The sequence below is a fragment of the Oncorhynchus nerka genome, linkage group LG25, assembly GCF_034236695.1.
Source record: "Oncorhynchus nerka isolate Pitt River linkage group LG25, Oner_Uvic_2.0, whole genome shotgun sequence".
Lineage (NCBI taxonomy): Eukaryota > Metazoa > Chordata > Actinopteri > Salmoniformes > Salmonidae > Oncorhynchus > Oncorhynchus nerka.
The window spans coordinates 56,797,798-56,814,053 of record NC_088420.1 but is presented as its reverse complement, the minus strand read 5'-3'; the positions used below and the strand labels follow the sequence as shown (position 1 = coordinate 56,814,053).

At 41.5% G+C, this 16,256-nt stretch overlaps 1 protein-coding gene across 1 annotated transcript; it reads right to left on the bottom strand.

Annotated features, from left to right (window-relative positions):
• Nucleotides 1-502: 502 nt before the first annotated feature.
• Nucleotides 503-8,725, bottom strand: LOC115109705 (lamina-associated polypeptide 2, isoforms beta/gamma-like). The gene is made up of 6 exons (XM_029634955.2): nt 8,080-8,725; nt 5,966-6,080; nt 3,710-3,871; nt 3,346-3,458; nt 3,058-3,161; nt 503-2,850 (listed from the first exon to the last, which is right to left on the bottom strand). Exons 1-6 carry the CDS (start codon nt 8,308-8,310, stop codon nt 2,487-2,489), a joined length of 1,089 nt encoding a protein of 362 aa, XP_029490815.1. The 5' UTR covers nt 8,311-8,725; the 3' UTR covers nt 503-2,486.
• Between the last annotated feature and the right edge of the window lie 7,531 nt (nt 8,726-16,256).

Below are 16,256 nucleotides of genomic sequence, written 5' to 3'. Positions count from 1 at the left end.
CGCTAGTCACTGTGACATCCAGATGGTGAAGAATATTGTAAGTTCTCTCCCTCGCCCATCAAAGTAAGCATACCTTTCTTATGAAAATTGTAATCAGTGCCTGGCTGTTGTTGCCAGCGTAACTAGTTGGCTTGTTCAAAGTCTAAGTTAAGAGCGAGTGTGACATCCCTTTGGCATACTCTTCTTTCACCTTTCAGTTGGATGCTTATCTCACTCTGCATGCCTGTCTTCAAATTCTGTTGAAATGTTCTCAAACGAGCATTCAGAGATGTTTTTAAGCATGCGACCAACTGGGTTCGACTGTGGGTGTCTGCACAGTGCGCACCACAAGACTGTTCACCAGCTGAACTAAATCCTAGGCATTTACCGCAGAGAGCCAACACAAGTCTTCATGTTGAGAGAAGGGTTCTAATAATCGTCATCAACAGATAGCACAGTAGCTGTCTTCTTTTCTCAGATGACCAAGAATATGGAATCTCCTCATTAAAGAAAACCATGGGGAGAGAATTGACTTACCACATTTATTTAATGATATTATCTATTAGAAATAAAAACAGATTAAAAAAACTTAACCCCACAATATACTTTCATCCTTGCTTGGGAAGCTAGCTGCTTGATCAAAGTCAAAAACATTTCATCTTTAATATATTCACTTGTGTAACAAGTAAACAAAGAGGTTCAGATTTAGCACTTTAAAAAAAAGCGACATCCTACTTTCACCTATGGTACTTTATTTTTCTACAATAAAATAATAAAAAAGTTCACAATTCACATTTGAAAAATACGGAACAAAATAAAAAACAGCTTTTTCTTCTTTTTTTTTTCCAAACAGTGTGGACGAACATGTCAACTTCTTTACAAGTGAATGTCAGTAACTGGTCAACATAAGTTAAGTGGCTATCACTTTTGTCATTAGTCTCCTCGGGTAATTATTGTCCCCATTAGTATTACCTCTGCTATCAAGATGAAGTATACAAGAGGCAAACTCTATTTGAGTTTTTGACTCATTAAAATTAGAATAGGATCATGAGCCATTTATAATTCTTCCAAGATCCGTAGCAGTATGTATGGAACCATTAAGAAGGGCTGTGTGGATGCACTAAATATAAAGACAGCCAGTCCTAGGTCGTGTTCATTCGGCACCACATGGAAAAACACACAGAATCAGAGAATATTTGTCCAATAAGGACTACCCACTTGTGTTTTCCTGTTTCAAAACTTTTTGCTACGGTGAGCATGCCCTTTAGATAGGACTGAAGGATCTTGAATCTTCAGAGCAACAAAGCACTATAGCTGAATCACAAACTCACACAAAGCTATACTGGGATTTGGTCATCACAGACTTATGAGCCATTCAACTACCAGACCACTTACTGCTAGACAGGTCCCAAATCTGCTTTTGCTGTCTTGCCAACTCCTCCTGACAATGACCAAGAGAGTTGGCAAGATAGCACATACAGATCTGGGACCAGGCTTACTTACTGCAGTTCATCTCCCCAACAGCTTTTCAATGTACTGATGGCTCTACACGAGCAGTTTAAAGACAACTAATAGTTTTAGCAATCAAACTCATAGTTTATAGCATGAAAAAGGGCTTCTCCTCATTCAGTGACAAAACCATATTTAACACTATTGGACAGTATTATGACTCCTCGCAGCAGTGATCCAATTAACTTAGAGCAAATTAGAATAGACCTGAGCACCACTCAATTCATAGTTTAAAAACATTATTCTACATATCTCTATTATTAATACTACAGTGTATATTCAAAATCCATACAGAAATACTTGTAGATATTTCCGTAATCAGTAGCAGGGTTGGGGTCAGTTCCATTTCAATTCAGGAAGTGCACTCCAATTCTCATTCTCTCCAAAGTTTTTTATGAGGAACCTTTGGAATTTGGTTTACTTTCTGAATTGACTGGAATTGAAATGGAATTGACCTCAACCCTGGCACTATGCAAGTTCTAACAGTGTGCCTGGCACAACAGACACCCCGAAAACTACAACCATGTCCTTCAAAAACTACAACCATGCATGTGACCTGTCCTCGCAATATCACATGGGAGTTCTATCTACACACATAAGTGAAAAATACACACAAAGAATACACCAAATGCACTTCACACTATGATTAAAAACAACTTAATAAAAACTAGTCTATTCAGACTGTCATGACAAGACAGTGCTGGTTTCTTTTAGAAGAAGCTTATGTTGGTTAGGTTGAATGCCCTTCCTTTCTCTCCTTAGCGGGGACGAGGAGAAGTGAACAAGGAAGGGACAGGGTGAGACAGTCTACCAGCCCAGATTAAATGTCAGTCAGTCCTCCAAGATGGTCAACCATGTATAAATAGATGAAGATGGGGTTGGTGACCAGATGAAGGGGGGTCTTTTGACCTCAATTGGACACCCTGGTAAAATAGTAGAAAGAATTATAATAAAAGAGAGCAGGGTGGAGTAGGTGTATTGCTTACTTGCCTCCACCCTCAGCTCCTGCTGGCCCCGATGCCCAGAGGCACAATCACATTATCGACAACGGCATCTACCACCTTATCAACCATGCTACACAGGTGACCCTTGGCGTCGTTTACCAAACCCTTGATGGACTGGACCTGATCTGCATCAAGGTGCTGGATGACGAAGTAGATGGAACCGGCTACAGTGATGAGCACCATGAGCTTTAGTAGGACAGAGAGGAATCCTGGCCTGGCCCGTTCTGAGCCCAGGGAGCTGCACTCAGAGTGAGACTCTGTGTAGATGGAGCGCTCCAGGAGAGACTTGTTCAGCCAATAGTTGCTGGGTTTCACCGGTCGGCCAGCCGCACCATGGATCGATCTCCTGCATGTGGCGCTGGGGAGAGAGGAGGATTAGAAGATAATGTGACAAAGTAATTTCTGACAAGTCATGTTTAACAACTGCTGTAAAGATTTGACTGGTAAGTGCCCCTGTGTTCTTGGAGCCATACACATAAAAAAAGACCAGGAGATGGGATCTGTCTTAGTTTGACCAAAAGTGACATGTTCCACATACTAGTGATAGGGCCTAAAAAGGTCTTACCTGATGCCTATGGGTGAAAGGATCTCATTAGCGAGAATCTCCTCAACATTCTTCCCCGTCTTCTTAGGGGTCTGGTCACCAGTTGCTAGACTCTCATCCACCACCTGTGAACATTGATAATGACAACAGATGATTGAGAGGTTGAGGTTTATGGGTGCAAGATAAGATTATTTACATATGTGCTGAACTGTCTTGCTGTTGAAGACGAATGCTGTTTTAATGTGAGAGCTCTGGTGAGTGTGATTTTGCATTGTATTTACTTAAATCAACTTGAACTTAAAGGCTTACCTTGTTGCTCTGTCTGCTGCTGGTCCTGATGGTGACAGGAGTCTTCCCTCTGCTCATCACAGACTTCTCCACAACAGCAGCTGGCTCTGGTTCAGGAGCAGCTGTAATCTCATCTGACAGAGTTAAAGCGAACACAAGTCAGTGAGAATCAAGGCATCTAAACGGAGTAAAAAGGATCCATTCCATTTCAATTCTGAAATTCCAATTTCCTCATTGCTTTTCAGTTTAGGCCTACTTCCTGAATTGAAATTGAAACCAAACCCTGAATTAAATCAAATCAAAATGTATTAGTCACATGCGCTGAATAAGTGTGCTGCTTAATTAATGGTGCAGGTTCTTGTGCAGTTATAATATCTCATCTCACCTTCCTCCTTGTCACTGTACTGGTCAGAGAGTGTGTTGCCGTTCTGGTTGCCGTCTGCCTTGACTGCTGCAGCGGTAACCGTGGCAGTCTCGGATAGGCTAGGGGTAGCCTCAGGGGCAGGTGTATCCAGTTGCTTCTTCTCATAAAGAATGCGAGTGCAGCCTGAAGACAAGGGGAAACAAGTTAGAAGTGAAGGGGGTTACATTTAGTCAAGGATCTCTCACTGACTGTTTTGAGTCTGTTGGTGCATCTCAATTAGAGGTCGACCGATTAATCGGAATGGCCGATTAATTACGGCCGATTTCAAGTTTTCATAACAATCGGAAATCAGTATTTTTGGATGCAGATATTGCTTTTTTTTTTTTACACCTTTATTTAACTAGGCAAGTCAGTTAAGAACACATTCTTATTTTCAATGACGGCCTAGGAACAGTGGGTTAACTGCCTTGTTCATGGGCAGAACGACAGATTTTTACCATGTCAGCTCTGGGATTCAATCTTTCAACCTTACGGTTAACTAGTCCAACGCTCTAACCACCTGCCTCTCATTGCACTCCACGAGGAGCCTGCCTGTTATGCGAATGCAGTTGAAGCCAAGGTAAGTTGCTAGCTAGCATTAAACTTATCTTATAAAAAACAATCAATCAATCATAACCACTAGTTAACTACACATGGTTGATGATATTACTAGTTTATCTAGCGTGTCCTGCGTTGCCTATAATCGATGCAACGCTGGGGGATGATTTAACAAAAGCGCATTTGCGAAAAAAGCACAATCGTTGCATGACTGTACCTAACCATTAACACCAATGCCTTTCTTAAAATCAATACACAGAAGTATGTATTTTTAAACCTGCATATTTAGCTAAAAGAAATCCAGGTTAGCAGGCAATATTAACCAGTTGAAATTGTGTTACTTTTCTTGCGTTCATTGCACGCAGAGTCAGGGTAAATGCAACAGTTTGGGCCGCCTGGGTCATTGTGCACTAATTTGACAGTATTTTACATAATTATGACATAACATTGAAGGTTGTACAATGTAACAAGAATATTTAAGACTTAGGGATGCCACCCGTTAGATAAAATACGTAACGGTTCCGTATTTCACTGAAAGAATAAACGTTTTGTTTTCGAAATGATAGTTTCCGGATTCGACCATATTAATGACCAAAGGCTCGTATTTCTGTGTTTTATTATGCTATAATTAAGCCTATGATTTGATATTTGATAGAGCAGTCTGACGGCGCGATGGTAGGCAGCAGCAGGCTCGTAAGCATTCATTCAAACAGCACTTTCATGTGTTTTGCCAGCAGCACTTCGCAAGTACAGTGTTTATGACTTCAAGCCTATCAGCCTAATGGCTGGTGTAACCGGTGTGAAATGATTAGCTAGTTAGCGGGGTGCGCGCCAATAGCGTTTCAAACATCACTCGCTCTGAGACTTGGAGTAGTTATTCCCCTTGCTCTGCAAGGGCCGCAGCTTTTGTGGAGCGATGGGTAACGCTGCTTCAAGTGTGGCTGTTGTCGATGTGTTCCTGGTTCGAGCCCAGGTAGGAGCGAGGAGAGGGACGGAAGCTATACTGTTACACTGGCAATACTAAAGTGCCTATAAGAACATCCAATAGTCAAAGGTTAATGAAATACAAATGGTATAGAGAGAAATAGTCATATAAATACTATATTAACTGCAACCTAAAACCTCTTACCTGGGAATATTGAAGTCTCCTGTTAAAAGGAACTACCAACTTTCATATGTTCTCATGTTCTGAGCAAGGAAATGAAACGTTAGCTTTTTTACATGGCACATATTGCACTTTTACTTCTCCAACACTTTGTTTTTGCATTATTTAAAACAAATTGAATATGTTTCATTATTTATTTGAGGCTAAATGTATTTTTATTGATGTATTATATTAAGTTAAAACAAGTGTTCATTCAGTATTGTTGTAATTGTCATTATTACAAATGTATTTTTAATTTTTTTTTTTAAATAAATTGGCCGATTAATCGGTATCGGCTTTTTTTGGTCCTTCAATATCGGTATAGGTGGTGAAAAATCATAATCGGTCGACCTCTAATCTCAATAGTCTAAAGTGGCTTCCTCTCCTTGTCTCATTCACATCATCTGCACAGATGTACAAGAACTGATGAGGTGAAAGCTTATCTTCTCAGATCAATGCAGATGAAGTGGCGGAGCAAGGAAAGGAGAGGACGCCATTTTAAGACACACCCTGAGTAAAACATAAGGAAGACTCACCAACTATGGGTCCAATATTGACTCCATGCTTCAACAGCTCATGTTTTAAACCTGCATCTGTAAGGTCTGTCACTTTCACTTCTTCTGACCTTGGCTTGTCAGTCCTGGTGGCTTTCTGTGGATGGATGGATTATGGGTGTCAATTCATAGACCTGGATAAAAAGCTTATCTAGAGACCGAAGATTAGCCTATCTCTGTTTTAACTAAGATTATCTACAAAGAACACAGACATTAGAGAACCAGTAAGTAAAGCCCTATTCAGGATTAGTTTTACTGGGGGAGGTCGTTCTCTAATTATGTGCACGAGCACAAAACACCACATCTGTAATTTTAGTCCCGCCCGAATCTGCCATCTCAGTCATTTTCACATGGCAGGAGAGTAATAATTCCAGCCAGAATAACCTAGTGTTTTTTGGCAAAGTCCAGGGTCTGGCCCCGATGCCCAGAGGCACAATCACATTATCGACCACGGCATCTACCACCTTATCAACCGTGCTATACAGGTGACCCTTGGCGTCGTTTATCAAACCCTTGACGGACTGGACCTGATCTGCATCAAGGTGCTGGATGACGAAGTAGATGGAACCGGCTACAGTGATGACCCTTGGCTGATACTAGTCCCGTGCGAATCGACATCCCTGTTTAATGAGACAAATGTCTGTGTTTGACAGGTGTTGCTCACAGTTTGAGCAAGAAAACAATAACTGATTCGATAAATCGAATGAAGTGCTGCCTATAGGCTATATATGAATGGCCTACATGCATCAACTTTCACAGTGAATGCTTTTGTTTACGTTTCATGCGTATGAATTGAATATAGCCAAATGATTCAGTAAAAAATATTGTGCTTGTTTAATGCAACCCTTGCTGCTAATACATTGCAAAGCAGCACACAACTGATCTAAACATTTGGAAATGAGAAGTTAACTTTCTCATCCATGGCCTTAAAACGCATCTCGAATTAACTGTTTAGCTCACATCCAAAGGCTGGGAGGCATTTAGGACGTACTGCGGATTGATTATTATGACACTATACCAATGATGTTTTGGTATGGTTTAGAAAACAAGCTTGAGTTATCAGTGTGGCACTATCAGCTGGACATGTTGAAATATCTTCATGCCTAGAATAAATCCCCGTAGGCTTCCATCATAACTGTCAATTTATATATATATTTTTTAAAGTAAGAATTCCAGGGGACAGTTTGGAAAAAAACTAATCCCGTCCGAAAGGTTCTCTGGAATAAAAGACATTCTGGAGTAATAATAACATAATAACCAACGTTCTCTCATAATACTAGTCCCGTGTGAATATGGTTTAAGAGGCCTCTATGGGAACGGTGTCCCCCCCCACGGGACGGTTGAGCTAACGTAGGCAAATGTGATTAGCACGAGGTTGTAAGTAACAAAAACAAAACCAGGACATAGACATATCTGATATGGGCAGAATGCTTAAATTCTTGTTAATCTAACTGCACTGTCCAATTTACAGTAGCTATTACAGTGATATAATACCATGCTATTGTTTGAGGAGAGTGCACAATTATGAACTTGAAAATGTATTAATAAACCAATTAGGCACATTTGGGCAGTCTTGATACAACATTTTGAACAGATATGCAATGGTTCATTAGATCAGTCTAAAACGTTGCACATACACTGCTACCATCTAGTGCCCAAAATCTAAATTGCGCCTGGGCTGGAATAATACATTATGGCTTTTCTCTTGCATGTCAAAGATGATCTAATGTGGTATATTCTCCGACATTAATTTCACATTTCCACAAACTTCAAAGTGTTTCCTTTCTAATGGTATCAAGAATATGCATATCCTTGCTTCAGGTCCTGAGCTACAGGCAGTTAGATTTTGGTATGTCCTTTTAGGCAAAAATTGGAAAAAAAGGGTCAGATCCTTAAGACGTTTTAAGAGGGAAAGAAACAGGAAGGGGGATATTTAAATGAATAACATTCACGTTATATGGAAAGGTTGCTCTCGGTCAGATTAATGGGCTAATGGAAAGGCAACAATCATTTAACACAGGTACCTAGTAATTTCATGCGTTACAAAATCAATTCATAGCACTGTAATGACCAATAATAACATATTCATAACTTACTCTCCCAGAAAGACTCTTGTTGGAGACTATAGGGGTAGGTAGTTCTTCATCACTGGAGAACATGTCTGTAAGTGGACTTTTCTGGTTCAGAACGGTCAAGTTCTTCAAGTACAATTGAACATATACATGTTTCTTCTGCTCGGAGACTGGAAGCGGCACATTGTTGGCCGTGAGCTCACTTTTGAGTTTATCCTTCGTGAGAACTGACGGATTTTCGAGAAATTCCGCCATGCCCGTTTCCTTTCTCGTAGATAAAAACAGTAGGCGGGTGTAAATTAGCTAGGTAAATTCTTAAATTGAGCAGTTAGCAAGCTCGGTCGTAACAACAAGGGAACGTGCAGAGTTGGAAGTGTCGGTAAACGAAAAGACTGGTGCCCAGCAACGATTATTCAGCTATCATGAGCTAGCTATCCGATTCAACTTAACGTACTTATTATTATTTTTTATCTTAGAAATATTCACTCTCCATTGCGTGTCCCAGCTGAGATTGTTTGGTTAAACTACAGCTGCACTGTGATGGTATATTGAAACCGAACAAGTAAATACATATTCAAACTATTTAAAGAACGATATTAGCTAAAAACCCGGACCCTTTTTTGTTGTTGCTGTCTGTCCGCGGCATAGTCCGCGACCGTATATCAGGCAACAAAGAGGAGAGGTATTGGACGTTAGACCCCAATAAACTAGATGGTGATTGGTCAGTCTTGAAAAAACCAAACGCACCCCGCCACAAAGAAAGAGCTCTGTGGAGCCTGCAACATCCGTAGGCGTAATCGACAGTCAAAATATAGTATGTTGAATTCTGCCCGGAATTTCTGGATTTCTGCCCAGATGGATATTGACATAGTTAAAAGTGATTTTATAATTACATTTCCAATGTACATTTTCAAATTCATAACGCGGATCAAACTGCACCCCCATCTGAAGATGGCAGTGTTATCCACCATATGGTCGCCTGTAATTATTCGTGGAGCGCAGGCCATTAAGCACTTCACCTTTCACAGACCATAAACTACAAAGGAAAGCTGTTACTATAAACAGTGTTACATTAAACATTTCAAACATTGTTTGACACAGGCGTACATTGGAACATTATTAACATTATGCACAAGCTGGTCAGAAGGATACATTATAAATAAAGTTAAGAGGTCACTAAGGTTTCTTTTCAGACATTATCTCGCACTGAAATGTCCATGACCAATGTGATCTACTGGCTGCTGCATTTCCAGGCAGAATGTATGCAGCCATTTCTTTAGTGAGAGAGAGAGAGATTGAGCAAGAGAGAGAGAGCGAGGAGGGGGTTCATAAAAATATATTTCTGACCACTGTCTGGCTGGTCCTTGGTGCATGACAGGCTTTTAAACTCTGTAGTGGTGAGGACCCTATATGTTGCCACAGTGATAGTGGTTTGAGGTGCCCGATTGTTGCCTCCTACTACCTGACCTTCAACTAGGCCTGGTCTGTGTCCCAAATGGGCTATGGTCAAAAGTAGTGCACACTGTACAGGGAATAGGGTGCCATTGCCTTGCCTTTCTGGGATGCAACCGTTGCCTTTCTGGGATGCCGCTGCAGCAGAAACCAAGCAATGGAGCCCCTGCCCACCTCAGACCTCAGCCTCAAACCACACAGAATACAGTGCTTGAAGTTTATAGTTCAGGTTTTCCATAGCCAACTTGCCAATGGAGTGTAAGCGAACATTTTTTTTGAGCCCTTGAGAAACACCTCTTAAGCTTTCTTTGTATGTCATTTACACAGAAAATATGTGGCGGGCCAAGAATCATAGTAAGTGCCTCAAGCATAACAGTCGTGCCCTCTGAAAGATGATCAAAGTGGAGACTGCAATTATCAACGATCACATGTTTTCAAAATGAGTTAATGTAAAAATGAAATACCAGGCCTACAGTACTATGCAGAAATGGTGTGAATAGCTAATAATATATATTTTTTTGGATCAATGTTTATAAACTCTCAAGGCTAGATACAGATTTTGCAATGGTATTAACTTTTGGAAACTTACAGAACTAGGCCTCTATATATAGTCAATAATATATACACTGTAATATATAATATATTATACAACAGGTGAGTCTAATTCTGGATGCTGATTGGTTAAAACCGCATTCCAGCCGGTGTCTATTCCACAAGTTACCACCGGCTAAAGCTATGATGTTGAAATCCCTATTTATTCTCTTCCATCTCACTGCACAATCCACTGTTTCATCAGCCCAGCCAGACAATTTATCAACTTGATCTCCAGTGTAAAAAGCTTTTAGACTAGCAATTGGTTTTCAATAGCGGAGATCTCTCTGACATTTGCAACATTGTTTCAGTATTGAAATTCAATGAACATGTAGGGAGGGGTCGGGAGTTGGGATGACAGACAGGCAGGCAGCTTTTCTCAGCCAGTCTAAATCATGAATCAGCATAATTTCTATGGATATATACAAATACATGTCAATAACAAAAAAACAGGTAAAAAAACAAATGAAGTGCAGCTAGTTTGCAGTCTTTACACCTTGAGTTTGAAATGATTGTGTTAGTTGTGTTGTTGGCCAACTCCTCTGAACAACAGTGTCCTAACGAGAGAGCACATTTTCTATGCTGTGGTGAAATCGTGCATCATTAGCTCATGGATGCATCCAAATAAATGTCTCTGGAAAACAGCTTAAACAAATGCAAATACAGCTACTTTGTTGTTATTCTGGCTGCACTGTTTGACGTGACTGTAAGTTAGCCGTAGTTGGCTTGCTAGCAAGCAAGGGATAAGAACGTTGCCAGCCAGTATGACAATAACACATTTAGAACAAACGACTGGGTAGATAGATACAGAACAAAAAGACTTAACGACTGGGTCGTGTCTCTGGCAACCGAACTGATAGAATGAACGACCAGCCGGCTTGGATAGTAACCCTAGATTTGTGTTGGGACTATATCTTGTGGAAGGATGAAATACTGTGAATAAATTGATAAAAAATTAAGTTAATGAAAATATGTAAATCATTATTTTAATACTCTTAGTAACCAGATGTATAGAAGTGATAATGCCCTTGAAGCCTGTGTTAGGAGGATACATTGGCATGGTTTGCCTTGACTTTGTTTTGGGCACTTCTCACTTAAATATATGACATTAGGCAGAGGCTTTTAGCCAAAGCAACTTACAGTCATGCATGCATACATTTTACGTATGGGTGGTCCCAAGAAATGAACCCACTATCCATGCCCTACCAACTGAGCTACAGAATTCAATAGACATGTCATAACCCAATAAAATTCTAGAAGAGTCTCTGCACACTTAGATCAAAACAAATATAATATTATAATGTTCCAGGCAGCTTTCAGACACAATACCTTCATCTCAGCATGCAGAGCATTTGATTGTCACCTTTTTAGCCTTGTCAATTAACTTGTTTGGCACCAAACTACAAGAGATGTTTAGGCTCTCCGTGGCCTAAATATTTCTGTATATTATAGACAGTTTGGTAACATTCCACTTAAAGCCTGGAGATATAATGCATTATGTATATACATAAGACTTGTCATGGGCTTTTATGACCCCCTTATAACCTGTTGTTATCATCTTATAATGGTCCTGGCTCAAAGCCATTTGGAGTCAGTCAAAGAGAGGCATAACATTATTATAAGCCTTGTGAAACGACTTGTGTAGTCTTTTCTAGATAGCCCAGATAAGATTCACATACTCAGAAAGTCAAGAATGTAACACATTCTATAATCAAGAATGAAACAGCGTAGAAGTCACAGAGGTCTGAAATCCCAACTCGAAGATCCAAAGTTCCTCTAAAAATAGATGTTGTATCATTTGGAAAAACATTTAACACAAGACTCCAGTTTATCTTGGATTTGAAACATTTCTGAATCCCAATCGAGCCAACTGCCGCCGCGGGAGGAGTGTAGGAAAAGTCAACCTTTTACCAACCAGTGAATGTGTCTGATCAAATTCCACTGACACAACAAAATAAATACTGGTGAAATTGATTGAAGATGTGAGATTTCAATGGTCTTAAACTTGATGATGAAAGCAGTTTTATATGTTCAATGCATGGAGACAGCCAGGTAGATTGCATGAGGAATTGAGTTTACAGGTGAACAAAATTACATTGTGTGAGGCCACATTCTTTAGACAATGTTAATTAATTATGTGTGTAACCAACAGGTAATCTACTAACCTTACTTCAAACATGTTTTTCAGTATCCCAAAGCTCCCAGTTCCCGGGTTTGATTAAATAGTCCCCTTGTGTGATCTTAATCCTGCCTGGGTGGGTTCAAAAAGTTCCAACAGTTCCGTGAAGCTGGATACACAGTCAAAGTGTGTGTGTGTGTGTGTGTGCCATTATACAATAACTGAATCAGAACCGTTGGGTGGTTGGTTGGTGGGACAGTTTCACTGCCCCATGCACAAACCTACAACAACAATCTCCTTAATCCACTGAGGATGTTATTCATAACTGCCAAGCTAATTAAGATCAGCCCCTCTGTCGTTTCCTGTTCCAGAGGGAGGGACAAATGGACGGAGAGGTGGAGGGATGTAAAGGAGGGTAGGATGCGGGTGCTAGGCTAAAGAGGAGATTTGTGTGTCCTGGCCTATGAACAGTCAGCCAGTCGTCCATCCATCCAGTAGTGCTGCAGCTCAGTCCGCTCACACAGTATATTTTTGTCTGTTGACAAAAACACTTAGTTGTGGACATTTCTCTCTGCAGGAGAAACTGAGACTCCCTCTCTTGGCCCCTCTGTTGATGCCCATTTGGCTCTCCACGTACTGGTGCCATAACAACTAAGTACTCCATATATTTGCATTATTATTATTGGAGTTTTTTTTCTCGTTTTGTTTGGCTGTCGAACACAGAAAACACAGCCATGTCCGTGCGTACTGCCTGGACTGCTTCAGTTCAGACAAATTTGAGGTGAACTGTCACGCTTCAAAATGAATGACAAATATGTTTTTAAAATCCCTGTCGAGGCCGCTGACGACTCATGGCATTTTAGGTAATTTAGAGGAAAACTTAATGTTGACCCAACATCTACCCAGTATGTAATAGAGTCATATCTAATTAATACTAAAGGTCAACACAACCTTAAAACTGTACATATTCAAGATCTAGGGACATATTCACAAGTCTCAAAGTGCTGACATTGGATCAGTTTTGCCTTTTAGATCATAATCAATAAGATTACATGGACAGAGGGGATCTGATCCTAGATCAGCACACACTCAGAGACACTTTTTGAATATGGGCCCTGAAACTACCTCTGAATCACAACCAACATCCCAGTAGATGTTAGTACAGGAGTTAGAACTTTCAACCCCGTAGATCTTTTATCCTACTTGCTGTAATTTAAGAGATCATGGGCACTATGTGCATAGCTAAGCAGACCCAATGCCAGGAGAGCTACTATGCTGCACGCCAAACACAATCACCAGCCCAGCAGCCCTGCACAAGCAGAAATCCATCCTGTCCCCCCCAGCACAGACCTGGCTCTCTGAGACAACCTTAGGGCGTTTACCCTCCCAGCGTCCCTCAGCAACTCTACATCTGCAGCACAGTTAAGGGAAGGTTTTCTCCAGGCCAACAAAACCACCCTGCAAAGTGAATGATTCCTTGTTTAGGCAACAGCTGATATAGTATCCATAACTAAAGAGCTCTCAATGAAATTATATGGGCCCTATTGTCGAGGGTGACAAGTAGCCTAGCGGTTAAGAGCAAAAAGCCAGGAACAGAAATGGTAGCTGGTTCGAATCCCCGAGCAGACTAGGTGAAAAATCTGTTGATGTGCCCTTGAGCAAGGCACTTGCGCCTATAAATCGTCCTGGATAAGAGTGTCTGCTAAAATGTAACTGTTCCTGGACACATATACTATATACAGTGCATTCAGAAAGTATTCAGACCCCTTGACTTTTTCCACATTTCGTTACGTTACAGACTTATTCTAAAATGGATTAAATAGTTTGTTCTCCTCATCAATCTACACAACCTACCCCATAATGATAAAGCAAAAACAGTTTTTTTGAATTTTTTGCAAATGTATAAAACATAAAAAACTGAAATATCACATTTACATATGTTTTCAGACCCTTTACTCAGTACTTTGTTGAATCACCTTTAGCAGAGAGTACAGCCTTGAGTCTTCTTGGGTATGACACTACAAGCTCGGCACACCTGTATTTGTGGAGTTTCTCACATTCTTCTCTGCAGATCCCCTCAAGCTCTGTCAGGTTAGAAGGGGAGCGTCGCTTCACTGCTATTTTAAGGTCTCTCCAGAGATGTTCGATGGGTTCAAGTCCGGGCTCTGGCTGTGGCACTCAAGGACAGAAACTTGTCCCAAAGCCACTGCTGCGTTGTCTTGGCTGTGTGCTTAGGTTCGTTGTCCTTTTGGAAGGTGAACCTTCACCCCAGTCTGAGGTCCTGAGCCCCCTGGAACAGGTTTCCATCAAGGATCTCTGTACTTTGATCTGTTCAACTTTCTCTCGATCCTGACTATTCTCCCAATCCCTGCCTCTGAAAAACATCTCCACAGTATCTTGGTTTCATCAGACCAGAGAATATTGTTTCTCATGGTCTGAGTGCTTTAGGTGCCTTTTGGCAAACTCTAAGCGGGCCGTCATGTGCATTTTACTGAGGAGTGGCTTCCATCTGGCCACTCTACCATACAGGTCTGATTGGTGGAGTGCTGCAGAGATGGTTGTCCTCCTGGAAGGTTCTCCCATCTGCACAGAGGAACTCTGGAGCTCTGTCACCTCCCTGACCAAGGCCCTTCTCCCCCGACTGCTCAATTTTTCTGGTTGGCCAGTTCTAGGAAGATTCTCTGAAGATTCTATGTGGTTCCAAACTTCTTCCATTTGGGGACCTTCAATGCTGCAGAATTGTTTTGGTAGCCTTCCCCGGATCTGTGCCTCGACACAATCCTGTCCTGGAGACATGCACTGTCAACGGTGGGACCTTATATAGACAGGTGTGTACCTTTCCAAATCATGTCCAATCAATTGCATTTACCACAGGTGGACTCCAATCAAGTTGTAGAAACAACTTGGGACTCCTGTGTGGCACAGCGGGCTAAGGCACTGCATCTCAGTGCTAGAAACATCAACACATACCCATGTTCAATCCCAGGATGTATGACAACTGGCTGTGATTGGGAGTCCCATAGGGTGTGGCGCACAATTGGCCCAGCGTTGTCTGGGTCCGGGGTAGTCCGTCATTGTAAAATAAGAATTTGTTCTTAACTGACTTGCCTGGTTAACTATTATGCCTAGTCCTGGGCTATGAAGCTATTTCAATGGAGACTGAGCATTGTACATTTTATTGAAATTGTACGTCATATTTGTAAGCAACATAGCATTAAAATGGTCAAGGGTCATTCAGACAAATATAGTTGAACCTGTTAAACCTTCAATGAACAAACGTAAAGTAATATTGCTGACCTACATGGTTTCACCTAGTCACGAACCCAGTTGACCATACATAGCCTAATCCTGTGGCTGACTGACACGGTTAAACCGGGTGGCCGCCTGCCTGGCCGGTAACTCAGGATCAGGATGAACAGAGAGAGGGTAACTCTACAGGTGACTGCCAGACTCTTGAATGAACAGGAAATAAATATTTCCGTGCTTAACTTGGCCCAGGAAACTCAGTCAGGCAGGGCAAGCAGATCTGCTTCTGCTCAGTTTCCCTGTCCTGCCCACCGGCCCGCCTTGCATGGTGGAATGAAGACCGTTACCCAACCAACCGCCCAGCCCCGGCGATGCCTGGAAAAGCCAAAGAACCAAAGAGCCAGAGACTTTTCTCAAAAGACTCCTGTGCTGTGATGTGCAGGTGGCACTGGCATGCCCTTTGGCTCTGTCCGTTTCCCTTTCTCTCTCCATCCTTTCTCCATCCTGGATGTCTGGACACTGAGCTCATTGGCCTGGCACAGCAGCCCTTCACCGGAGCAGCAGCCCTGGGTTCAAATACTATTTGAAATACTTTCAAATACTTTATCGATGCTTGATTGAGCTTTCCCGGCACAATGGAACCAATAGAATAGCGTCAAAACTGTAAACCCCGTCCATCTGGCACTGCAGGCAGGCAACAGCAAACATTCAAATATTTCACCTAGTACTTGAAACCAGGTCTGCCGGGTCGGCAGCCTGTCTACCAGAGCAGGCCGCTCGTCGTTCTGGAGTC

What these genes read in the sequence shown, in the direction of transcription:
- LOC115109705 (XM_029634955.2), bottom strand. Translation starts at nt 8,310, where the DNA reads ATGGCGGAATTTCTCGAAAATCCGTCAGTTCTCACGAAGGATAAACTC. An exon ending in CAATATTGGACCCATAGTTG is followed by an intron (nt 3,872 to 5,965) that starts GTGAGTCTTCCT and finishes CCTTGTCTTCAG; the next exon opens with GCTGCACTCGCATTCTTTAT. An exon ending in GCAGCAGACAGAGCAACAAG is followed by an intron (nt 3,162 to 3,345) that starts GTAAGCCTTTAA and finishes CAATGTTCACAG; the next exon opens with GTGGTGGATGAGAGTCTAGC.